The sequence below is a fragment of the Asterias rubens genome, chromosome 18 (genome assembly GCF_902459465.1).
Source record: "Asterias rubens chromosome 18, eAstRub1.3, whole genome shotgun sequence".
In the NCBI taxonomy this organism is placed as follows: domain Eukaryota; kingdom Metazoa; phylum Echinodermata; class Asteroidea; order Forcipulatida; family Asteriidae; genus Asterias; species Asterias rubens.
This window is the reverse complement of record NC_047079.1, coordinates 2,345,590-2,372,241: the sequence shown is the minus strand read 5'-3', so window position 1 is coordinate 2,372,241 and position 26,652 is coordinate 2,345,590. Positions and strand designations below refer to the sequence as shown.

Genomic DNA, 26,652 nt, shown 5'->3' with positions numbered 1-26,652 from the left:
GAAACTTAAAATCGTTTCCGTGTGTTTGTATGTTTGAATTAGATTTCGTACAACAGGAATCCAGTAAAAGACGTGTAACGGTCAGAGTCAGCAAAAACTGAACCGTGTACAGCTAAGTGAACTTGATCTCCATAGTGCAGGGGAATCACAGCACTGCTGCTCACTTGATGATAACCTGCATCGTATACATACCCTGCAACGATGGGGCTACCGTTCTTCCTCAGCTGGACATATAGGTAAGACTCACTTGATCGTTTATTGACTGAGAACATCAATACGTATACCCCAGGCACATTACACGTAAACGTGCCGTTATTCAAGTTGAAATCAGTCCCTTCCTCTGAAAATAATAACTCTTCAAAGGGCAGAGTATCCCACGTGGATAGAGGGTTGAAGCGGGTATTCCTCACTGCAGTGAAGGCGGACCGTCGCGTACTACATTCACCTGCTTCACCAGTCTCTCTAGCTGGTCCAGGTTCACCTCTCTCCCCCTTCAGACCATTCATCCCATGCAGACCTTGGGGTCCTTGTTTCCCTGGTTGACCGACTCCTCGATCTCCCTTCAGTCCATAATCCCCTTTAGCGCCTGGCTCACCATCCAGTCCATCTGACCCCTTGTCTCCTTTAGCCCCGGGTTGACCTACCTCACCAGGGGAGCCTGCATCACCTCTCGTGCCTACAAGTCCTTGACCGTGGTTCCCATTAGATCCGGGGATTCCCGGTATACCGGCTGGGCCCTGGCAGCAGGAGTTACACGTCAGTCCCGGATCAGGTGAAACTGCAGCTGTAGCCACCAAGAACTGAACTTGCATAAAAGCCAAAACAATGGCCACTGCTATAGTAATCTTCATCTGTAAGTTGAGAGATAGACGGAAGACAAACAAATATAACAATAATAGCAATTTTGTTTTCGTAGGTTGGAGGGGTTGATCATTTGTCAGTTGATCCTCCCCTTTTATTATGTATTCACCCAAAAGGTATCTGATTGGATCAAACTGTACATTAATTGGTTAACTGGACTAATATTGTAAGTTTGCTGAAATAAATCGGTAACTGGAGTGGTTATAAGCTTTCTTTTGAAATCACTTTTGTTTGTCAATAGAATTGGACTTTTAATAGATTAGTTTTAATTCGTTTTTCAATTTGTTGTGGTCTTTTTTAAAGCAATTAAATGCGAACGCCTTGTGAGTGTTAAAACTGTTTATAATTGATATCATTATAAACAGAAGTTTCTTTGCCGAGCGGTTAAGAGCACCGAATTCAAACTGTGGTGTTTTTGAGTGTTGGTTCGAATCCCCGGCCGTGACACTTGTGCTCTTAAGCAAGACACTTTACCATTGCTTCATCCTTCGGATGGGACGTAAAGCCGCTGGTACCATGTGTTGTGTAACACATGTAAAAGATCACAGTGCACTTATCGAAAAGAGAAGGGACTCGCCCAGGTGTTCCTGGCTGTGGCTGTTTAATGCGCCGTAGCATCTTGTAAACCATTATTAGGTGTTAGGTAGTCGGTTCTCAGAATTATTTATCACTTCAATAACCTTTCTTTCTGAAAGTAGTAAACATTACTCATCGCCTTGAGTACCTTTGTTGGTAGATGAGTGCGCTATATATATAAAGACTTTGATGTTATTATTATTTTGTTTACTATTCTTCGGATTGCCCCTCTCCGTTTGCGGAGGATCACAGGTATGTTGTCGTTTGAGCAGAGCAGCGAAATGGTCTGTTTGTGACACAGTCCATCTCGGGACCTGTAAACTGGTTAATTAATACTTATTTTACTAGAAGAAATACTTTAAAAATGTTTACTCTAGAATGCGCTCGCCATTTCATACGACATTTGGCAATACAGACCCTATTATTTGCTTGTTTTGCTGCCTGAAAAACATTGAGGTTGACTTTGTAAACGAATTACAAGTTGGTAGTATTAAAAGGCTATCTGTAGACAGCACAGTTTCGATTCATACATATTATGATACATATTACGCGGCGATCATGTGATGTCACTGGAACCACTCAGATAACATAACTGACTTGAAGAAAAATGTGCGGCTGCAGCTAAAATAATATTTTTGAGTTTCCCCGCCGATAGGGGTCATCAACGTCAGTTTTGCTCATACTCTCATGACTACATCAACGTACCTTTTCAACACGTTTAATGTCTAGGCTGGTGACTTGGTAAAGTTCAAGTATGGCGTCTCGTTCAGCACGGATCAACTCAATGCTCTACGTGGTCACTTATTGAGTTGATCAACTTAACGTAGTTTCTACTAAATATATTCCGAATCTTATTCTTAATTACAGTTATTTTGACTTGAGCAAAGACAGTTTGTCAAAAGTGGAAAGTGAACCTGTGATCCTCATTTATCGGCACTCTCCAACTGAGTTATCAATCAATATTGTTCACGGTTTACCTATTTTGCCAGCAAATCACAAATGTTTACAACAAAAGAGAACGAGAAAACAGTTGACTGGGATAACAGGGTAAGGGTAGAACCCAGAGTTAACCTCAAATTGTTTTTATTTTTGCTCCTTTGTTAAGGCTTGCTCACACTATGACAATTAGGGGGTTAGCTACGTCTAGCTACGCCATCGTGTGTTGCCGTCAAATGTCGCTGACGAATCCGCTAGGGACCACAGATGGCTGCAAATTAGTCACGTCTGTCACTACTATGTAAGCCAGACTTCGGCTGGCTCAAATAGTGGCGGCAAAGACCAAACGGAAAGTGACGAACGTGAAAATCCCAAGACGTTGGCGGCAAAAGGGAAAATAACAAAACTGGCTGACGGTTGGGAACGACCTTCAGCAACGACCTTCAGCAACGACCTTCAGCAACAACATGAAAGAGGTCAGACGGCTGGCAACGGATTGGGATGCGGCAAGGAACGGTGGCTGACGGTGGGTTGCGGCGACGATGACGTGACTCATTTGCCGACATCAAAACCTCTGTGTGTAGGTTGTATAAATAGTCGAGTTTGGCGTTCCCACTCTTCGCAATAGACAATGACTACCACTCATCAGACAATGACTACCAACGAAATGGACCCTTCCCATGAAATATGTTAATTACATTCACGCGTGCGTGCACCCTGTTGGTTGGCAAACACCGTAGAGTTGTGCACTAAGCAGAAGCGCAATTGCGTCTGCGTCACGCACCCATTAGCCGTGTACAAAACAGCGCGATGTTCACTCATTTTGCCAGCCAAAACGTTAGTGCGCACGCGCCATATGCAATTTACATATTTCATGGGAAGGGTCTATTGTGACGAACTCAGAACAACAATTGACCCCATGCACGCGCGTCACACGCGGCGACTGATGCCACGCTCACCGTGTTGGTTGTCAATAAATTTACGTGTAAACGCAGAGTCGCTTAAAGTGCGCACTTCTCTGAACAACACACGTTGACATTGACCACCAAAATGGCGCCTCCAAGATTATTTTGATGACGACGTCAGGTGAATTGGGTCAATAGGCGGAATCGCACGGCATGGAAACGTCATGCGACTGATAATTGCGGCCGTCTGCGTCAAGGAAATGAGGGTTGCGTTCTCCAACGAAATCTGAACGCAATCACAATGATTTTTTTTGCTGTCACAACTTTGCGACGACACGACTGATAATTTCGACCGTCTGCGGTCAGTAGCGGGTTCGTCAGCGACAATTGACGGCAAAACACGTTGATTGGCGGAAAAACTCATAATTGCTATTCACAGCATAATCGTCATAGTGTGAGCCAGTTAGCACAAGGCCGATGATTGTTTAGACCCAAACAAACTGGAATCCTGTTGTCGAGATAATACTTATGAATAATTCGTTGACAAGACTTTAATTTTGAGCTGAACTCGTTCAAAAAAGTTGTGGTTTCAGCAAAGCTATGCAAGCAATAAATTGTTGGCATTTGTGAGCAATTTTACCGCTCCTGTAAACAAAAACGTTATTGTTTTTAAAATGCCGTCTCACGCAATTGAAAACAAATGCGAATCGCAGTCAATGCATTATTTTTGTATGTTTTTCCGATAAAAATACCAATATGGCAATAATGGAAGCAGGGTCAAAAGCAGCTCCGAAATCTCATAATCATGGAGCATCTAATGTAATTGTCTTTTTTTTTTTTTTTTTTTTTTGGGGGGGGGGGGTGGGGGCTTTAAGAGTGCATATTGCTGAGAGATTCGTGTTCGCTCGCTGATATTCCAACATGCTTTAAGCCCTGTTCGTACTTCCTGCGAATGCGAATGAGACACGAATTTTTAACCCACATCCCTGTTTTTGCAGCGAATGTTTCGCAGGGATGGAGCACATTTTAACTGATGCGAATTTAACGTTGCCTTTTTGTGACGTCAACAATTCGTATCGATTTCGCCTTCGTATTTGCAGGAAGTATGAACCGGGATTTTTCGCTAAGCAAGCTATACATCACGTCAATAACGAACGCGTCAAAGGGTTTATGTTAAACACGTAACAGTATAATGGGCTAATCAGTAGTGTCGTAAAGCAATGCTTTTTTGCCCGTTTATAAACGACTGATGCATCAAACTAAACGCGTCAAGCGTTTACAGTTTTAACTATGATGCGTTTAGTTTGACGCATCAGCCGTTTATATTATGTTTAGAATGTATTTAAGAAGCGTTTAAAGTGTGTTCAGCACATCAACGATTGCTGATCACACCAGTGTTTAAGTTTGATGAAGAAAATGGGCAAAACCCAATGTTTTACAACACAAATCATGGGCCCTATACAGTGTTACGTATTTAACCTTAACCCTTTGACGCGTTCGAAATCTGTTACAGAACACAAACACTTTTTTTTACAGTGTGTCTTGCTGAGGCGTACCATCATTTCAGTTTATGTTTTTGCCATTATTTGTTAACATTTAAATAAACTGTGTAATTTTTTCAAATTTTCTTGTAACGCTTTGCAAGAAGGCAACAGAATGCCTCAAAACTAAACAAATCAATTACCATGGTAATACAGAACAACTGTCGCATGAATCGTGGCGGTTAAATAGTTTTGTAAACCTTTGGAGCAAACGCCCCTTGCTGTAACAGGACAATCAACACATTATAGGGTTCTCATGTTGTACAATGTTCAGTCTGAAATATCTCCCGCCCATTATAAAAAAAAAAAAAGAGCAGAACGTCGCGCGCAGTTAAAGTATTGACAATGTAGTGGACAAAAAATATAGCAAAAGTTTTGCACAAGACATTGTTGCAGACCTCTGCAAGTAGCGCAAGAAAAACATTAGGAAATTACGGCATGGTTTCAAAGGGATATGCAACTGGGTGCACATGTTTGTGTACAATCACAGTACTACCACAGTTCACTAAGATGGCAGAGCTTTAGGAGAGAAGAGACCTTAACCACTGCATGATAATATCAGCTGTATCGAGTGGTAGCCCTTTTGGAGCAAAAACTGCAACCGCATTGCAATAGGCTAACCTTAAACCCACTACTTGTATCTGGAAACGAAAGCTTGAGTCCGGCAGTAGAATGAGGAACACTTACCTTGATGATGTGTTCTTGTAGTCCAAACCTTCTCAGTTCCTCTCTTCTGATGCAAAGTTGTTATGACCACTGCTGCTGGTGCAGCGCGTTTAAATACTGCTGTATTTCCATTGAAGTGCTCATCAGTCTATTTCGGGTTTGATTGACAATCGATGAGCAGCCAATCGTAGATACGTGTTAAAGTCACTGATTTATTGCAGTGACTTACTCTACCATCGGTTTGAACGAGGCTGTATGTTACAATTGTGGATCAATACCGTGTTAAAGTCACTGATTTATGGCAGTGACTTATTGTACCATTGGTTTGAATGATACTGTATGTTCAATGGATACCAATGGTGTAAAACTCTACACTACATTGTGGATGTGTTAAAGTTACTGATTGAAAGCAGTGACTTACTCTATCATTGGTTTGAATGAGACTGTATGTTGAATGGATACCAATGGTGAGTCAGTGATTGAAAGCAGTGACTTACTCTGTCATTGGTTCGTATGAGGCTGTATGTTACCAATGGAGCTCAATGTGTACATGCTTTAATGGTATGGTATTTTTACATGTATATCCGCCCTACTGGGTTGCACTGTGTGATTGCTTCCTGAAGTTCCTGGCCGTTTTCCTTCTATTTCCGCTCAATTGATGTGTTTCCCTGATGATTGTGAGTTAAAGTGCAAGTTTATTATCAAAGAAAGAACTGTGTACGCAATATATATACTGTTCAGATGGATCTCTTTCGTGCTTCCACTCTTTTGAAGTATATGTTTACTAACACCAACTCAGTGTTTTTTTTTTCCGAAATCGAAATGCAATGACAATGTATTTATAGTAGAGTGCGCCACCAACAGAGCAACATTAAAGGCACTGGACACCATAGGTAATTACTCAACAGAATTGCTAGCATAAAGACTTACTTGGTAATGAGCAATGGAGAGATGTTAATAGTATAACACATTGTTAGAAACGGCTCTCTCTCTGAAGAAACCTAGTTTTTGAGTATTTTCTCGAGTTGTTAAGGTCTCAAACTGAAGGCATCTGAAAGCACACAACTTGTGCGACGGGGTGATTTTCCCATTTTTCTCTCCCAATTTCGACGACCAATTGAACTCAAATTAATGTTCACGGGTTTGTTAATGTAAGAATATGTTGGGATACACCAAGTGGAAAGACTCACTAGTGGTTGAAAGTTACCTATTAATGTGTCCTGCCTTTGCCCTTAAAGGGTATTTTTAAACTGATTTTCAATTGTATTTTTGTTTTCTCAGAGTCTACTACCACCGAAACGCACAAATGCTTTTGGGAAACAAGAATATGCAATGGAGCAAAAACAATCAATACAAATCACAAAAATCAAAAACAATCAAATGAACTTTTGGATGAAATTGAAGTAATTTTGAAGGATTCCGCCTTGGGCCGGTGTTTCATGGAAATCTGTCCCCATCTTGGGCAACTTCTTTGACATAAAGGACTCGTTCATAATTGAAAATCTAAAAAATGTCAAAATGTGCTTAAAGGCAGTATACACTATTGGTCAATTACTCAAATTAGCAAAAAACCTTACTTGGTAACGAGTAATGGGGAGCTGTTGACTGTGAGAAACGACTTTCTCTGAAGAAACGTAGTTTTCGAAAAAGAAGTAATTTTCCACGAATTTGGTTTCGAGACCTCAGAATTAGATTTTGAGGGTCTCGAAATCAAGCATCTGAAAGCACACAACTTCGTGTTACAAGGGTGTTTTTTCTTTCATTATTATCTCGCAACTTCGACGACCAATTGAGCTCTAATTTTCACAGGTTTGTTATTTTATGCATAGTTGAGATACGGCAAGAGTGAACACTGGTCTTTGACAATATTACAAAAGGTGTTTACACACATTTGCCCCCAGATACATTCAGAGTACAGACAAGTTGCAAATGCATATTATGAGAGATTTATACAAATTATGATCAGGATTTATTTAACACAAGTTTGAACTTACAGGTCCATTCAAATTGTTTTGGGCCTATTCATGTAAACCGAAAATGGCTTTGCTATATTAATAAGAATAAATTGTGCTAAATCATAGACTTGAACATTCGTTTCAAACTGGCGGGGTCGTGGTCGTAGATGAAGGACCCGGCCTGCCTTCGGCTTAGTCTTTTATTTACGGCCAAATTAACGCGGGGTCCAGTGGGAACGGGGCCTAAGATACTGTTGATTTTAGACAGACCTCGTACCACTCCCCTTTTCCATTGTTTTACTTATTGTTATGAACAAACAAATATCTGTAAATGCAGGAGAAGATTGTTGAATAAATAAATAGCATTGAAGAAGTCGAGGGCCCAGTAATTTTATAAACACTCAATGCATCTCAATGAGAGGCCTACACATTATTAATAACGTGTACATTGAGGATCAACTATTTCGAATAGTGCAAAAAAAAAAACGCCAAGGTATTTTGATTCGGTTATCACAATTTACAGTCCATCATTACGGAATCATCAAAACGTGTACCTTACTACTACTTTTTAAACTGCAATGCAGGTGTAACTAGTATTCGTGCAATCGTTCATGCAAACAAATTGCGCTCGTCAAAGCCCATACTCTATCAAATGGTACTGCATTGAAATAAGCCAAGTCATGTCAGTCTAAAGTACCAACAAAATAATGTGATTTATGAATACAATTGTTTAACTAGTGTGCGGAAAGAGTATCATTTTGCACCAAGGCAGGTAGTGAGGGAGTGTCATCTTGCATCATTGTGGATTATTAAGCCAGCCAATGGGTACGTTTTTGGCGAACAACTGCTTCGGTTGAATTGGTTAATCACTGGACAATGACCGAAACATTTATTGGTTACGACCGCCAATACGCACCCCTGTACTTTGATTTGGACATTCAAATAGAAAATACTGGGTGCGTTCGTTTAGCTTCCCTGGGTCGACCCCGGTCTGACCCGGTACGTTCGAATAGCTTTGACGGGGCTCACCCGGGTCAGCCCCAAGTGCCCTGCTTGTGGAGTGGGGCAGTTGGGGGTGACCTGAGGTGCATGCCGTCACCACGAGAGGGCGAGTGTGATCGTTCGATTAGCTCTTGTCAGTGAGCAATGCGGGGTCGACCCAGGGAAGCTAAACGAACGCACCCATTGAGAGCGCACCACGTGGTCAAAAATACAGCGAATAAAATCAGTCTGTGACTATTTCCTGTCCTATTTCATCCTCTAGACCTACAATACCGACAGGCAAGTACCGGACTCGGCTGGTACGGCTACTGCTTATTTTGGTGGTGTTAAAACCAAGACAGCAGTGATAGGGCTAGACGATTCTGCTATTAAAGGAGATTGTAAATCTAGTCTCAATGCTAATGTGGAGTTTGTTATGATATCTGCTCAAAAGTATGGTAAGTTAACAAAAACGTCAAAATATTCATATAATGTTTTATAACACACCTCTTGCTTTTTCTGTATTCTGGTTGGCTGAAACACGGTGTCATGGGATGAGCTTAGTCTAGTGATCGGGCGCATGTGTTTTGCGGGAACTAGTTCTTTGAAAATAGTGCCCGGTTACAGCGCCCTCTGTTGACTTGAACCGTGAACAGCAACTACAAAACTTCCTTTCTTTTCCACGTGTTGTTCTTATTTCACATTTAAGACCGAGCTGTATAATAATACACAATATTGACTGGCACTATTCGGTAACTAGTGTACGTCTATCCCCCCCTCGGGCCTGTTAGTGACCAGAAGAGGGGCCTATTTCCCTTGGCCTTCAGCCTCGGGAAATAGGTCCCTCTTCTGGTCACTCAAAGTCCCTCGGGGGTAGACGTACAATTACCTCATTACCAGTCAATGTATGGATATTAAATATGATTTACTTTCATTGTTTTGTTGTCAAGTGTCTTGTACTAATTTTAATCTTGTGTTCTTGAAATTGTATCGATCGAATAATAATATAGCTAATAAGTTAGGTTTTCGTTGCTTTGTGTGCTTTCTAAAGGCAAGGCAACGGGATTCGTCAGCACTGCCCGTGTGACACACGCTACCCCTGCCGCACTTTACGCACATTCGCCCCATCGAGACTGGGAGTGTGACTCTGATATACCGCAGAAGGAAACTGACATTGGTTGCATTGACATCGCTCAGCAACTGATAACACTCGCACAGGATACACAGGTACAATCTGCAACATTGACACAAACCAGTGTTTGCGTTCACTATTTTGAATGTATAGTTTGATTATTCGCCACCCTAATCAATATCATGGGTTATTTTGGTTTTTGAATCAAAATATCTCACAAACTGACCGGCAATGAAACAGGTAGCTGGAATCATTCGATATAGAACATAATAGATGTTAAATTAGTAAGCACTTACGTGTTACTAAACTTGTGGACAAGTCATTCAATCGGCCCCACGCGCTGAGATAGTGGTCTCGCGAGATCACTGCTCTCGCGCGAACTGATGGTTCCCCTATTTCGACTCCTCATTAACGACTTGTACAAACTGACAGCGGTACGTATTCATGTATTCAAGTACGACCGCGGTATACCTTCACTGTTGCCGCGGAGCGGTCGTGCAGACGAGTCCATTTGTATAAGAGGGTAGTAATAGTTTCTAATACTGTAAAGCTTGAACCGGAGGGCATCTGTGAATCTTTTTTATTTTGATTTAACTGCTTTATTAGTTGATTAGGGCCTAACTTTACAAAATCATCTTCAAATGCATTACTATTTATCTGTTTAATATCCGTGAGCTGCCTCATGCAAATAAATAATGCCCACGGTCAATGGTAATGGTCCAATGCAGTCCTTTAACCCGATGTATTCTGCTCGGACTGTGTATAAATTAAACTTTCTATAAGTCCCTGGACAGTACGTTACGTCAAATTACCAATCAAAATGTGTTTTAAATATGACACATGGACAAGTTGCAACATAAAATATAGTTTGTATTACTACCAGTCCCAAAATTCATTATTTGTTTACTGACAAATGTTTTTTTTTTATTTTAAGTTTTCATCTAAAAAGCGATTTTGAAAACCATGGTCGACATGGACAAGTTTGTGGACAAGTTTCACAGGGCAGTCGTGTGCGGATCGCAGGGATTCCGGACAATTTTCAGTAACTCTTTTCAGATGTCGATGTATTTTAAAGGTATTATAGCTAATCATCGACATACACTCTACTTGCCCAAGATATTGCAAGACAAGGTTTCATATAGCAGCTGTACTTTTATTTTTTTTAAGCAACTGTAACCACGAAAAATACTCCTCACTTCCAAGCAATCATAACAATTAATATAAGGCTCAAATAGGGTAAAGACACCGTGCAATGCAAAAAAGGAACAGTGACTCAAATTGTAGTTTGCCTCAAACAAAAAACAAGAAACAAATTTATTGATAAAACGATCAACAAATGCAAACCAGTGGTTGAAATAAATAAATTAAATTGAGCAATAAACAATGAAAATACCTTCAGACTAATGGATATTGATGGTAGAAACTGTAAATAAAGAAAATGTGGAGTGTTTCCCTTGCACCTCCAGGTTGCTATATAAACATAGTGAGTAGTTGACCACGGATTTTGCAAAACCTGTTTATTACAAAACACTTTAAACAATTTACAAACCAGGCGAGTGCTAGAAGGGTTACAGCTCGATGGTCCGAAGGTTCAATAGTCTGAGGGTTCGATAGTCCAAATTGACCATAAGGTCCGATAGTCCGAATTAACAATAAGGACAGATAGTCCGAATTGACAAGGTTTGATCGGATCAATGAACCTTCGGAGTATCGTATCAAATGTACGGGTTAATGAAACCTACTTCATTTTGGGACTAATGAACCCCCCTGTTATGGAAAATTTGTGCATTCGGACAATCGAACTTTCGGACTAACGGACCTTCGGGTGGACACCGCTAGAAGACCGTAAAGAAATGTAAACAGTGGTGGATAGGGGAAAACTAACTTGAATGAACATTTTAAATGGGTTTTCTACCTATGTTGCACAACCGCCTAGCCTTTATACATTATCAAACCCTCTCAGTCTGTGCTTTGGATATTTAAGTATTTGGATTGGAAAGAATAAAATTTAACTAAAATGAGCCAAATAATTTTTGGTAATTGCACAGTATAAATGTCATTGTTACATTTGGAACCATTCAGAATGCACCATCCACATCAGTCAAGAACTTTGGTGCATATTTTTATTAAATTATCTATGACTGATCAAATAGACCTGCTTTCGATTTCACCAAACTCTTTCCAACTTGTGTTAATCTTACGACTTGAGTTGAGTCCCAGCCTTGCACCGTAACATGCAAACCCAAGATTAACGTTTCGTGCAATCGGCTCCAGCTTTGCAAGTCTGTTCGATTTCATGTGTCACAGATTAGGAAGCATGCATCTGACGATGCATAAAATCATGTGATTCACAGCCATGTTCTTTCTCGGTTAGATTGCTGTAATGGGCTGCTTACAGAAATCCCACATCATATTTTAAAAGAGAATTCACAGTTTACAACTCTGAACTACCTCTTTGATATACATGGACACCTTCTGATAAACTTTAACCAGCCCTGGTTAATCAATAGATTGCAGAGGTATGTAGATGCAATCCACCAGAAAGGCGCTCCCCTTAGTAACTGCTTTGGATTTGTAGATGGAACTGTGCGGCCCATATGTAGACCTACTCGGAACCAGCGAGTATGCTACAATGGGCATAAGCGTATTCACTCATTGAAGTTCCAGTCAGTAGTCGTGCCAGATGGCATGATTGCTAACATGTTTGGCCCAGTAGAAGGAAGGAGGCACGACTGTGCACTGCTTCGTGAAAGTCGACTAGGTGATATGCTCGATAGGCTGCAAGCTGATGGTGTGGTAGTTGGCAATGATTTACCGTTTGCTTTGTATGGCGACCCAGCCTACCCCATACGTAACTACCTCATATGTCCATTCAAGGGTGCAAACCTCACTGAACAACAGCAACACTTCAATCGTGCGATGTCTTCTGTAAGAGAGGCTGTCGAGTGGGAATTTAGAAAAATGTTGACCCAATTTGCATTCCTAGACTTTCGCAAAAACCTCAAAGTACTCCTGCAGCCAGTGGCGAAGTACTATTTGGTAGGGGCATTGCTCACTAACTGCCATACATGTCTGTTCAACAGTCAAACCAGCCAGTACTTAGCATTAGTTCCCCCTTCTTTGGACGAGTACCTACATGTAGCTTGACTCTAAGTGATGTTCAATCTCACCAAGTAATATTACTCCCGAGACGGTTATATCCACAGGACAAACTTCTAAATTATTGTCATCTGCAATGTTGTTTCTCATATTTACTAGGTCAATTGCAAATCTGCCCAATAACACAATGGGTAAAAGGTTTAAATGTAGCACATTGAATATATTTGTAAAGAAACAAATAACAAAGCACTAATTACATTCCACATCAATTGGTTTAACATCTCTGTTTATTTCATTTGAAAATGAAGTGACAATAATATAGCATATAAACATTGGTAACAGCATAAACTCTTGAACAGTTATTATTACAGTAAACTTTAATAGGAGACTTTCCAACGCTAGATGGCAGCAGACATACCGGGTAAATTTCCATTGTTTACGTAGTTCTGAACATGCGCATAATTCTGAGAACAATGGATTTACCCGGTAAGTCTGCTGCCCTCTATCGTCCCAGAAAGTCTCCCATTGCAAGGAATCTAAACAAATTTTATGGTTCTGCTGCTTACAAACGAATTCTGTGCTCACGGCTCCCTGTAAGACACAAAGTGTTATGTGCCGTAAGCGCAGAATTTGGTGGTAAGCAGAGCCATAACATTTGCCAGGGGCCCAATTTCATTAAGCTGGTTAGCATAAAATATCCCGATTGTGCTTATTCTCTAAACAAAAAGTAGAAGAGAATCAGTCACAAACAAAATACACAGCATGGCATTTTGGCAGGTACAGTGAGTCGACTGTAGTGTGTTTCTGCTAGGCAAGATTTTTCTGTTCTAACCAATATTTTTTTGAGCTTAGCATTTAGCAGCTTTATGAAATTGGGCCCAGATGTCGCATACTGTTGTCACCTGGCCTTTCAGTTCGCAAAAGATTGAAGTAAAAAGTACACCCAAAACTTGATGTGCAGCAAATCACAAATAAATAAATAACAATAAGGCAAGAAATTGGAAACATCAACTTGTAAATATCAACTTGTAAATATCAAGAATCTATAAATGATTGTTCAGTTTTCAGATGTTTTTGCGACTGATTGGTTCTTTGTACCCACAATTAATTATTTAAGTACCTCCATTGTTGCAGCATCTCTTTTCATTCATTGTTCTCTTTAAAGGAACACGTTGTCTTGGGTCGATCGAGTTGGTCTTTGAAAAGCGTTTGTATTCATTTGTTATAAAATGCATATGATTAGCAAGATATTTTAAAAGTATAATAAAATGATCCACACAAGTATCACTTGAAATTGCATGGTTTTCCTTTTACCTCGTCGACAAACACGGTCGGCCATATATGGGAGTCAAATTTTTGACTCCCATAAATGGCCGACCGTGTGTGTTCGCAAAGTAAAATGAAAACCACGCAATTTCGAGGCAATTGTGTGTGGATCATTGTATTCTACTTTTAAAACATCTTTCCAAATTTTATAACAAACGGTTACAAACGCTTTTCAAAAACCAACTCGTCCGATCCAAGGCAACGTGTTCCTTTAAGCTGGTTAGTATACACATAATGAATGTTTATGAGTGCAATGGTGCGAATATGTTCATGAGTTGAAAGATGGTATACACATAATGAATGTTTATGAGTGCAATGGTGCGAATATGTTCATGAGTTGAAAGATGGAATGTTCCATTCAACGAGGCGGAGCCGAGTTGAATGGAACATTCCAGCTTTCAACGAATGAACATATTCGCACCATTGCACGAATGAAAAACATTCATTATTTGTTTTATATAACATCCAAGTAGAACTTTGTCATTTTGATTGAAAGAAACAACTTTCAAAACAAACAATTTCAACTGTAGAAGCCGAATGCTAGTAATTTTACTATGCCTTCTTGCAGTAACACCTGCTGCGTTACCAAAGACACGCGCACGCAGTGATGGTTTTACTCAGCTTTTTCGTTCCATCCGAAAAGTACCATTGCACGCTGGCAGCGTGCCAGCGTGCAATGGTACTTTTCGGATGGAACGAAAAAGCACGGCGAGTGACTCAGCGTGCAATGGTACTTTTATTTGCTATCACGTGACGGACAATCTTCCAATCAAATGGCAAGGATCTGCTTGGGTGTTATATAAAATGTTCTATTCAACGAGGCGGAGCCGAGTTGAATGGAACATTCCAGCTTTCAACGAATGAACATTATTCGCACCATTGCACGAATGAAAAACATTCATTATTTGTTTTATATAACATCCAAGTAGATCTTTGTCATTTTCATTGAAAAAAAAACAACTTTCAAAACAAACAAAGCGTAGGCCTACTTTTTTTATAATTGGCGCTGGCAGCGTGCAATGGTACTTTTCGGATGGAACGAAAAAGCACGGTGAGTGACTCAGCGTGCAATGGTACTTTTATTTGCAATCACGTGACGGATAATCCTCCAATCAACTGGCAAGGATCTGCTTGGGTGTTATATAACATAAAATATTTCGATTGTAAAATGTAAATATCAACAATCTATAAATGATTGTTCAATTTTCAGATGTTTTCGTGGCTGATTGGTTCTTTGTGCCCACAATTAATTTTTTTTAGTATCTCCATTGTTGCAGCATCTCTTTCCATTCGTTGTTCTCTTTCTTGCCTTTCTAGATTAAATCTGTCGCGATCAAAGCGCAACTGCTCCAATTTCAAATCAGCTTCTTTAGCATTTTTCTCCCTTAGCACCTCCAAATACTCAGAAACACTTGCCCGAGCTCCAGATTGTTTAGACCGCTTCAAGGCGCCACCATCGGTGTTTTCTCCTGGAGCATAAGTTATCTTCACTCACTCGTGTCTCTTAAAACAATACAATACAATACAATACAATACAAAAAGGCAATTATATACCGCTGTTTCATTCAGCAACCAAAAAATCCAGTCCCTAAACTTGTCTTGTAAAATACTACACCAGTTACTGCAATGTGACAAAGTACATGCAGTTCTGTAAAGCAAATATAATTTGTGCGAATTGGATATTTTTTCATGGAATTTCCTAAAACTGTTCTGATGGCTTGCTTACCAGATCTTTTGAGAGACTGCATTGCGGCTTCCCTGATGTCTTTTCCCTGCTCCTCTTTCTTCTTTTCATCTTCTTGAGCCTCTTTTTTCCCCCTCCTTCACTTTCGCTGCTTCAGTGCACAATTCATTTACTTCTGTCAGGAGTGCATCACGCTCAGTGAACTCTTTCTCTGTGCCTGAACTGAAAAACATATAGAGAACTGTCAAAACAGGTGATTATTTTATTGTATTGATTTATTATTAAATCAACTTTTAACAAGAGAAAATGAGGGAAATGGGTGTTTGTATAATCTAATCTAGTAAGCGATTGTGTTTGCTACTGCGACCACAAAATGCCAAGAATATAAGAGGATTGGGGCCCGCTGTACAGTCCCCCTTCCAAAATAAAAGCATGACCCCCACCACACAAACCAGTTCCACTGCCCCCTCCCTTTAAAAGCAATCCCCCCCCACCGAAAAAGTCCTGGCAACGTTCGCTGCTTTCCTATGCTGTGTGGCTAATGTTTTATTATGCTTTTTTAATGAAAAAGATGGATATTAATTTTGGTTTGACCCATATAGATGGGTAAAAGATGGTGTAAACAATTTTTGTTTACAAATTCCAACCAAAAACATCCATGTGATTTCAAAGTAGGCCCTAAAGCAAGGTTGAAGTAAAACGTTCCTTACGCTTTTAAGGACTGCATTTCTGCTTGTCGGTGTGCCTTCAGTAAGGTTTTCATTCTGTCCTTACAACCTCTGGGTGTGACTGTTTTCCCGTTTTTAAGAGTGGAGTTGACGTTATCCACAATGGAGTCCCATTCTTTGGCATTTTTCTCTTTCCCATACGGATTTATGGCAGCAACCTCCTTCGGCAATGCTATGTCAAGGCCTGGGTAAAACCTTATGCTTGTACTTGTAGAAGACATCTTGTAGTTGTAGCAAATTTGTTTTAGGCCTACTGTAAAAACAAGAAAAATCATTTGGTTAATTTTAGTGCGGGGGAGGGCACAATCAAGTCTTTTCATGGCTTGTAATGTTTTTATTTGTCAGTTTGTTTGCAAAGAGAAAGAATACGAACATGACGAAAGCAATTATTTTTTACTCAGCTTACACTATAATGAACACTCGACTGTATCTTTGCAAAATCCAGAAAGAAAAGTAGTTCAAACACAACACAAAATCTAAGGTTAAAACGTTTTTTTTTAATAAAAAAATATAAGTTACTAATACTAATAAATAGTACAGTACTAATAATATACATTTCAGTCTTTTACTAAATAATACGTGAGGCCTTTATTTCACTTTTAGAACATGTACACATGTAGAAGTAGCTAGACCTAGCCAATTATTTATAGATACACCTAGGTTTTGCTAACCAAATAAACTGCAGAAACACTGAGAATCGATTGCATACATTTTACATGTAGTTTTGTTTTCGACCACAGGATTTTGAAATTTTAATCTTAGGCCCAACGTTCAACGCGTATGCTTTGTACATGTACATACATGTATATACATGTATGTACACGTCATGTGTATGTAAACAGAGTGCATGGTGAAGAAATTTCCCAACAAGCATGACCGGTCGAGACCTCGTTTATACACTGCTTTTCTCATCTTTTTGGATGCAAATTACTAACAATTTTCTATCTGTATCAAGCACGACACCAGTGAAAGCAATTCCGTGGGAAATGTTTTTAATCTGGGGCAAAAATACAACTAAAAGTCTGCAAAACAGTATCCGTTTTTCTACTTACGTGTATGAGCTACCGTATCCGTTGCTAACGTGTGTGCAAACCTCTCTAGTCGCGGATACGCGTCACGTGAACACACAAAGTGTCGACGTATCAGTATCTGTATCTGTATTCGTACGCTTACGAAACCTATACACGCTGACACGTTTGTGATCGTTCATTCATACATGTGACTTCCCGAACCCATCCAATACAGGGTGTACTGTTTGATAGCATATACATGTTGAATATTCATTGATTTAACGACATCGACCAATCAGATGCGTCCGTACGATTTCGGCTGAAGTGCCCATAGGCTGTGCACAAACTGCTGTCAGCTTGTACAAGTCGTTAATGAGGAGTCGAAATCGGGGGGCCATCAGTTCGCGCGAGAGCAGTGATCTCGCGAGACCACCATCTCAGCGCGTGGGGCCGATTTAACGACTTGTCCACAAGTCTAACGTGTTACTAGTTCGTTCTTAGCGAGTTGCGTCATATTCACGAAGCACTCGTAACTTCAATCGAGTGCGTAAGTCCTGACTAGTGCTACGTGGGGTGTTTTCGGCTTCGTAGCATTTTCTCAAGCCCTTTTTCAACATTCCTGGCCAACATTTTCGAGCGAATTGAGCTTTATGTCAATTACAACAACTTGTAATATGTTCTACAATCCTTGCGACATATTCTCAAACTTTCCCAAAATTTTGGAGAATTTACTGACCTATTTTCGCCTACTTTTTAGTAAATTTTTCGTGATTCTGTTACTTTATTTTATCATTAAATAATTATTTATGTTTATTTATTATTTTAGTTAATAGTAATAATAATAGTGGGCATGTATAATGCGCGGGTATCCATCTAAATATGCTCATGGCGCAGTGACACAATAAACGGGAAAAAGTTATGAAGTCCTCGTTAGATGAGGCTTGAGGGAAGTTGTGAACAAAGCTAGGAGAAAGTTTAACATGATCCGGCAAGTCGTTCCAGAATGAAGGAGCAGCAGAAGTAATTGATCTTTCACCCCATGATGTTATGGCCAGGGGTTTCCTTAAAAGATGTTTGTTATTAGATCGCATATAGACTGGCGGTTGGAAGTATGGGGTTGGAGTCCTTCTGAGAGATATGGTGATAAAGTGCCTTTTGATATGAGCGATAGACATACACAAGGATCTTGAAGATGATTCTATCCTTAATGGGTAGCCAATGTAGATCTTGTAGGATAGGTGTGATGTGACTCTAGTGTTGGACCGGGTTACAATCTGACGGCAATATATTGAAGGCGAGACAAGCGGTAAATTGATTATTATGCAGTCCATAGAGGAGAGAGTTTCCCATGTCAAGTCGGGAGGTTACAAAGGTGCGAACGAGTTGCTTTGTAGTATTTGCTTCATTTACTTTACTTACCTCGTTTATTTGTTTATTTTATATTTTTAGTTTAGGGGTAACCAACTACATAGTGTGCTCTCATTGCATGTTTGCGTCGTGTGAAAGCTTGCGAAATCTCTGAATGTCATCCCATTTGTGATGAACCACTTTGGTAGTTCTGCGGACTTTTCCAACACAGTTGATTCTCCGCGATTTGCCCAGGTGTCGGCCTTTCTCTTTAGCGTTACAACATCTGAAAATTTGTTGTTAAGCACCTACCAATTCGATGCAACAAGGTCAACTAACTTCACTATCTCAGCAGGCGAGAAACTTCGCCTTCCAATACCCCTTCGCCTCCTCCTCGCGTTGAACGGTCTTCCTCCTTGCTTTAGTCTGGCTCTCCATGTTTACAGGGTGACAAATATCTTCTAAATGACTGTAGCCAGTCCAATACTCGTTATGGACAATGAGATCACGCTCCAGTGAATTACATAACTAATCCATGACTGTTCAGCTGAAGCGCGTTCCCGCTTAAGAAGGCGTTACGAGAGGTTTAGTAAGAAACGCGGTAGTAAAGCGGTAAGAAGGCTTCGTGAATAACACGTAAGGGCTTACTAAAGTCTTACTAAAGTCTTACTTAGAGCCACGTAAGTGACCGATTTACGAGGGCTTCATGAATAAGGCCCCTGCAGCTTCCTAGAATACCCTTCCTGCTATTCATTACTTTATGCCGACCAAAAAAATGAACTCGAATGTACCACCAACTTTGGGTGCGGTCATTTTTATACTATACTTCTTCATTAATCTATGCCAGGTTATAATGGGTGGGGGAAGGATGAAAATGTTACCGAGAGAAGCTGCCGACCCAGAGTATCCTAAAGACTCTTCTAAAGCTGGATCTAGAAATGATGGACGAAATCTCATCGGTATGTAAACCTGATCAAACTTAAACCCAATTATTGATGACTATTGCACCATTTTGCTTTAACAGCTTCTGATCCCATCCAGGTTCCATAGAAACCGAGCTACTGAAATCAATAATGCTGAATTGATAATGGTGAATCAAAAATGGTTGATCGATAATTATTAGTCGATATTGGTGAGTCGATATTTGTAAATCAATAACGACTATTCGATGTTGGTGAATCGATAATGGTGATTCGATAATATTTGTGAATCAATAATGGTGAACCGATAGTCGTAAAAAGATAACTGTGAATCAGAAATGGAGAATCGATAATGGGAAAAGATACTAGTGAAACGACAATGGTAAATCAATATTGGTAAGTCGATAATTGGTGAATCGTCCAGGAGCCACAAGACGCTGACATTACTACAGAGACAGCATGGTGCGTAGTTATAGAAGACAGGAGGAATGAACTTGAATATAAAGTGGTAATGAATCTGAAATAAAACATTCGTTTTTACAAATCCAAAATTATGTATGATGTATACTTAAAGCCATTGGACCCTTTCGGTAAACAGTGTTGTCCAAGGCCCACACTTTGTGTATCACAACTTCTATATCAAATAACAAACCTGTGAAAATTTAGGCTCAATCGGTCATCGGAGTCGGGAGAAAACACAGGAAAATCCCACCCTTGTTTCCGCGCGTTTCGCCGTGTCATGACACGTGTTTAAAATAAATCCGTAATTCTCGTTAACGAGAATTTATATTGTTTTGCTGTTTTCTCAAAAAAATAGGCATTTCATGGAATAATATTTCAAGAGAAGTCTTTCACCACTGCCTTCTGTAAACCCTGTAAGTTATTTGTAAATCTGTGAACCTTTAACATATAATTTAGTACTAGTAGTTACGTTTCACTCCTAAGCTAGGAGCTTTGTAAATTATATGTTTAGTAACATCATACACAATTTTGGATTTGTAAAAACAAATCTTTAATTTAATATTCTTCCGCAATCCAGACGAACTTATTGTATGGTAATGAATCTATTCGTCTTATTTTCTTTTCCTTTTTTTTTATTGTTCTTTTTTAAAGTTTGTTTTCTTGTAGAAGTATCTCTCATCGAAATAGTTACACTTGATCAAACCTTGACTTTATAGATGTTTTCAAGATATTTACAGTTCCACAGCATTTAGTTTTCTTTCGGTCACCTGAAGTAAAGGATTTATTTCACTAAATGTTTTTTACAATATTATGTTTTGTTTAAGACGAATGGCAAGCAGGTAAAGACAAGACAAACAGCAAGTACGTGTGGAATTTGGAACAATTTAAAGACGTCAATCCACTTGAAACTGACAATCTTTTAGGTGAGTTGCTGCTTCATGTACCAATTTGAACAAGTACAATCTATCGTCTGTATGGCACAGCCAATGTAACCAAGGTATGTCGTTTGGAACATGATTTTGCCTACAACCCTTGCGCCGCATCTATACTAAGCTAAATGTACATATACGTACATGATGTGGGGTTGTGTCACTTATTGGTACGGGCTTTAGGCTAGATGCCGCACGTCGTCATTTACTAACTGCGGTGACATAGACGTAGGCTACCATAATTGCCGTATATTGAGAGTTAAGTTTTATATTCCAGCAAACCTAATTCGGTTTTACCCCATTACATTACTTTTTTTTTGCACTTTTTTTATTATTTTTATTTTTTATATCACAATATTACGTACAATCTGTGTCCGTCTTATTAGAGAGGTTTCGCAGAGTCGCGGATACGAATACGCATACAGATATCGAACCGTACGCGTTCGCGTCAAGTGATCTGTGTAGTTTTGTTTTGCAAATTAATTCTAACGAATACCCTCAACTTGAGGCTCAAGAGGGCGCTATTAACCAAATTTACAGTACATAAAAACTCCACAGGCTAAACTGACATGCGTCGCCTAACGTTTTAGTCCATTTCTCTTTTTTTGAAGCATGGTGGAACAATGTCCAACTACATCCATGTATGATACCTCTAAAAGACATGGTGAAAACCTGGTGCATTAAAAAATAACAATCCGCTCCAAAAACATGAACAAAATATAATCGTTCTTACTTAAGTGTATGGCGACAGATTCCCGTTTTGAGCGACTATTCTAACTTGTGTACAACGGTTATACGTCACATCCCCATGGACCTCAAAAAGTGATGACGTATTATGACGTATCCGTTCACGTAAGAGTATCGGTGACTCTGCGGAACCTCTCTAATAGGGAGCTGTCAACCACGGAAGAAACCTTTGACTATCAAGTTTATTTATATACACGGAACAAGTGAAAAGGCGTCAGTTTGAACTTCATAACTAACCAGGACGATTTAATGTAGAAACTTTTATTTGACAGTTGTATTAACTTTGATTACCTTTCAGGTTTGTTTGAGCCCAGTCATATGCAATTTGAAGGTAACCGAATGAATGACGTAGGGGGTGAGCCCTCATTGTCTGAGATGGTAGAAAAGTCCATTGAGATACTTCAGAAGGACAAAGACGGGTTCTTCCTTATGGTTGAGGGTAAGTTATTATTACAACATACAGGTTTCTGGTTTTTGTAGAGTGTTGGTTAATTGGTTTCATGAGCCCTAGCCTTGTCCATGGCTCTATACGTTAGCACCGACCCGCTCTGAATTCACGAACTGCATAGATAGTACACCGCACGGTGTACATAACAGTATTTGATACCGTGGGGTCGAAGCATGGCTTTTCGATGTATCAACGAGGTTACAACGAGTCTAGTTGCATCCTCGTTGTATGAGGTACAACAACCTCGAAAAACCATGCTTCGACCCCACCGTATTAAGTACTGTTATATACCGTGCAGTATAGTAACTATGCAGTTCTTGAATTCATAGTAGCGAGCCGGTGCTTGCGTAAAAGACCTTGGACAAGACTTCACGAGCCCTTTGCGTCATTGCTGCTGTTTCACAAGAGGTTATCGTTATAGGCCCTACCTCTTATTTTTGAGGCTTAGAAAATCATTGACAATCTGAAACCTCGTTATATGGAGTATTTACATTGTCTCTTTGATGCCATTGTCCAGTCACAGATTGTATGTATTTTCATTGTTGATAACAAGACCACGCAGGTTGGCATGGACGGCCGAATGATATAGCAAACATGCAACCGACCTACTAGATTTTGTCACCAAAGTAGACTTTTCTGCAAACTTGTAATTTGGTTGTAAACAATCATTTTTAAAAACTAGGGCCATCGTTTGTTATCTTTGTATTCCTAGTTTTCGAATATTGGTTTGCAAAAACTCCGTCTATGATGTTGCTTTATCACGGTGTGGCCATCTTGATTTTACACCATTCAAACTCATTGTAACCAAACTTAGGCTGGACGAAATAATAGTCTGGTGCCATGTTTGCGCAATGAATATAAGCATTCATTACTGTTATGGAAACATGGAACATGACCGAGATGGTGACAGCGTGATTATAGACCTTTATCACGGTGTGGCCATCTTGACTTTATACTCCATTCAAACTCATTGTAACAAAACTGAGGCTGGACAAAATAATAGTCTGGTGCCATGTTTGAATTGATACACCAAGGTGGCCGAATTGACCATGCGCATCATGACGGGTTAGCCTACCACGCCCTGCATGATACCATTGCAATGGATAAGGCTGTAGCCAAGGCGATGTCAGTGACCAATGAAATGGAGACTTTATTTATTGTAACTGCCGACCATAGCCATGTATTCTCTATAGGAGGAGCAGCTGATCGTGGTAGTCCAATACTTGGCAGAGGAGGTAAGTTTCATCCACAAATATAACTTTAAAAGCAGTGGACACTATGACTTCTAACAAGCTTAAGCTCAATGAAAATAAAACTGATACATCGATTGACCCTACTGATTCTGTAAGCAACTTAGGAACACAATTTGATTCGCATATGACATTGATCAAGCAAGTTTCTAGCCTCTGCCAATCATACAATTTTCAATTACGTAACTAATTACGTACCTGGATAAGGATACTCTCCATCTCGTTGTCAGAGCTTTAGTCCTCTCTCGTATTGACTCTGGCAATCTCCTTTTATTTGGTGCAACGTCATATGAATTGGACAGAGTTCAAAAAATACAAACTAGTGCAGCTCGTTTAGTATGTTCCACACCCTTGAGAGAACATATTATTACCCCATCACTTACGGAACTTCATTGGCTACCAATTAGAGAACGAACCTATTTTAAGATTGCTCTTCTCGTTTTTATGCTTTAACAAAACTACACCTCATTATAACCACTTAACTGTCACATTACACTCCTCCACGATTTCTTCGATCAATCGCTTGAATGTTCCCCGAGCAGTGTTTCAGTGTGGCTGGGCCCATGATTTGGAACAATCTCCCAACTGCCATTAGGGAATCTAATACTCTGTCTGCTTTTCGTAAAGTCCTTAAGACTCACCCTTTTTCAAGTTAAATTCTTTCTAGTGCGCTATAATCTTGATGGAATAGCACCTTATAAATATTAATTGTTATGTTATTGTTATTGTTATTGGTAATTACTCAAATTAATTATTAGCATAAAACCTTACTTGGTAACTAGTAATGGAGAGCTGTTGATAGTGTAAAACATTGTGAGAAATGGCTCACAATTCTGAAGTAACGTAGTTTTCGAAATTACATTTTTCACGAATTTGATTTCGAGACCTGAGACTTATAGTTTGATGTATCGAAATCAAGCATCTAAAAGCACACAACTTCGTGTGACAAGGGCGTTTTTACTCTCATTATTCAACTTCGACGTTTGATATTTTATTGTTTTTGACAATTACCAATAGTGCTAGTGTCTTTGAACATTTAAAAGCTATATTTTTCTAATTATCATTTGTATGCAAAATAGTATACGATGAATTTAAAGAGAGACTGTTTCTAACTATTATTATTTATTTACTTCCCTTTTTTCAAAAATATATCTCTCGATAAATCCAATTGTTTGTAGACTGCAGCTTGATTATGTTTTGAAACAAAAAGTAAACTCCGTTAAGTTACCCGAATTCAGACTGAATTCTGATCAGTAAGTAATGTTAACAAGTTGTGCAAGCTTCTCAGTTTTCTATAAGTGACTGGTGACTCATCGTCAAACCATTCATATTTAAATTCTAATTACAACAAAATGGTTTTGCATAAATGTCAAGGTCTGATAAATGACGGTTTGCCATTTACAACACTCTCATATGCAAACGGCCCTGGAGGAATTGAGGAGTTAAACAGCTTTAAAAGTACTAGTTCGAGACGGAATCTGACGGATACCAACACAGGTAAAGCTCCAATTGATTACTTTGAGTATTGGTTTGTACCACTCAAGTACACCACTCAGTAAAATTAAATCCGAGTATATGCAGACTTTTTTGATTTGTTTTAAATCTTAAACATATGATAACTTGGCAAAATTACAGGGAAGTTTTTGCAAACACGATTTTGCCAAGGGAAAGTGTCCTTTGCCACTTCATAGAGTTAACCATTAACTTGTGTAAACAATTATTTTACCGGTATTGGGATAAATATTGTTTTATCATAATTTTATTTTGATAAACAATGTTTTATTATTTGTGTGTGCAGAGGCTGCCGACTTTCAACATCCAGCGCTTTGTCCCAATTGATTCAGAGACTCATGGTGGAGAGGACGTCACTATTTACGCCAATGGACCAATGTCGCATCTTTATTTACGGGGTACATGAACAGCACTACATTGCCCACGTGGTCAGATATGCTTCCGGGTTAAACTGCCACAATGGGGCGCCCTCTACTTGACCAAATTCCATTTTGGCTTTACTGTTGTTTTCTTTCGTACGGAACTTTATAGATTGAAAAAGAAATTCAATGAATGTATTTTGTCTAGTTTATAGCAAAGACAGCCAATATTATAGTTTAATAGTGTGTGCAAACAGTAAAGCTAACAACCAAAAACATGACATCTATATAGGATTTGAGGCATTGCATGGTGAGGTATCAATATATATTTGGTTTGCGGTAACAACATGTGTGTATCTACTTGCCAGGTAGAGTTGTTCTTAGGGAACTGTCTTGCTTTATTCTACTGCCGTGGAGTAGATAATCGGAGGGTCGGGAGACTTCTCAGTTCTGAAAAGAACTGTCCTGTTTATTAACTATTACCAGGGCGGATGGTATAGAAATTAGACTGGACTACTACTTTAGCTTATAGGATCGTAATTAACTGTACTGCCGCGGAGTCATTTCTGAAATTGGTCTCAACGTTTCGACTAGCTTGCTCTAGTCATCGTCTCCCGACCCTCCGATTATCTACTCCACGGCAGTAGAATAAAGCAAGACAGTTCCCTAAGAACAACTCTACCTGGCAAGTAGATACACACATGGTGTTACCGCAAACCAAATATATAACATGACATTTGTTAACCCTTTTAACAGCCGCTTAAATCAGACCGACTTTTTCCAGTAATATCACTTTTGAATCATACAGAAAAAAAAAAAAAATGTTTAATGTTTGGTGAAAACAAATCCCAAAAATCAAATTACTTTGACATTTTAACCTTTGATCTTTATATTAACGTAGCCCTGGTGTTTCCTCGCCTTGTCCATATACTTGTCCGCCGTGGTAGCCAGAGACCAGTGACCCGCTGTGTGAAAATGAGTAAAATTTCGCGCAATGCATTAGCGTGCAATGGACGGTTACATGTGGAAGGGGTCGTTGTGGAGAGGTTTTTATTTTGTAATAACGTTTTTGTTCTACTTCTTTACGATCTATATTTTCATGGTCAATATTCAGATTACTTAATTTTCGTGATGAAGCTATAAAAAAAGCATGTACTTTTGTTTCATTTGTGCCCCTTACTATCTACATAGCGCGAAGTATCGCTGATTTGTATTCCTCGCTGTTTTGTCGTTCGGTACACCCCTACGTACATTATGGTATCATCGGCAACCTTTGAC

General features: G+C 39.5%; 1 protein-coding gene and 1 pseudogene across 1 annotated transcript; one reads left to right on the top strand and one right to left on the bottom strand.

Annotated features, from left to right (window-relative positions):
- Positions 1–38: 38 nt before the first annotated feature.
- On the bottom strand, positions 39–5,582 carry LOC117302581 (complement C1q and tumor necrosis factor-related protein 9-like). The gene is made up of 2 exons (XM_033786558.1): positions 5,507–5,582; positions 39–851 (listed from the first exon to the last, which is right to left on the bottom strand). The coding sequence occupies exon 2, from the start codon at positions 849–851 to the stop codon at positions 39–41; it is 813 nt and encodes a 270-aa protein (XP_033642449.1). The 5' UTR covers positions 5,507–5,582.
- Positions 2,437–25,494, top strand: LOC117302580 (annotated as a pseudogene).
- The last annotated feature ends 1,158 nt before the right edge of the window (positions 25,495–26,652 follow it).

Bases quoted from the DNA above. Each gene is read 5' to 3' on its own strand.
- LOC117302581 (XM_033786558.1), bottom strand. From the start codon at position 851: ATGAAGATTACTATAGCAGTGGCCATTGTTTTGGCTTTTATGCAAGTT.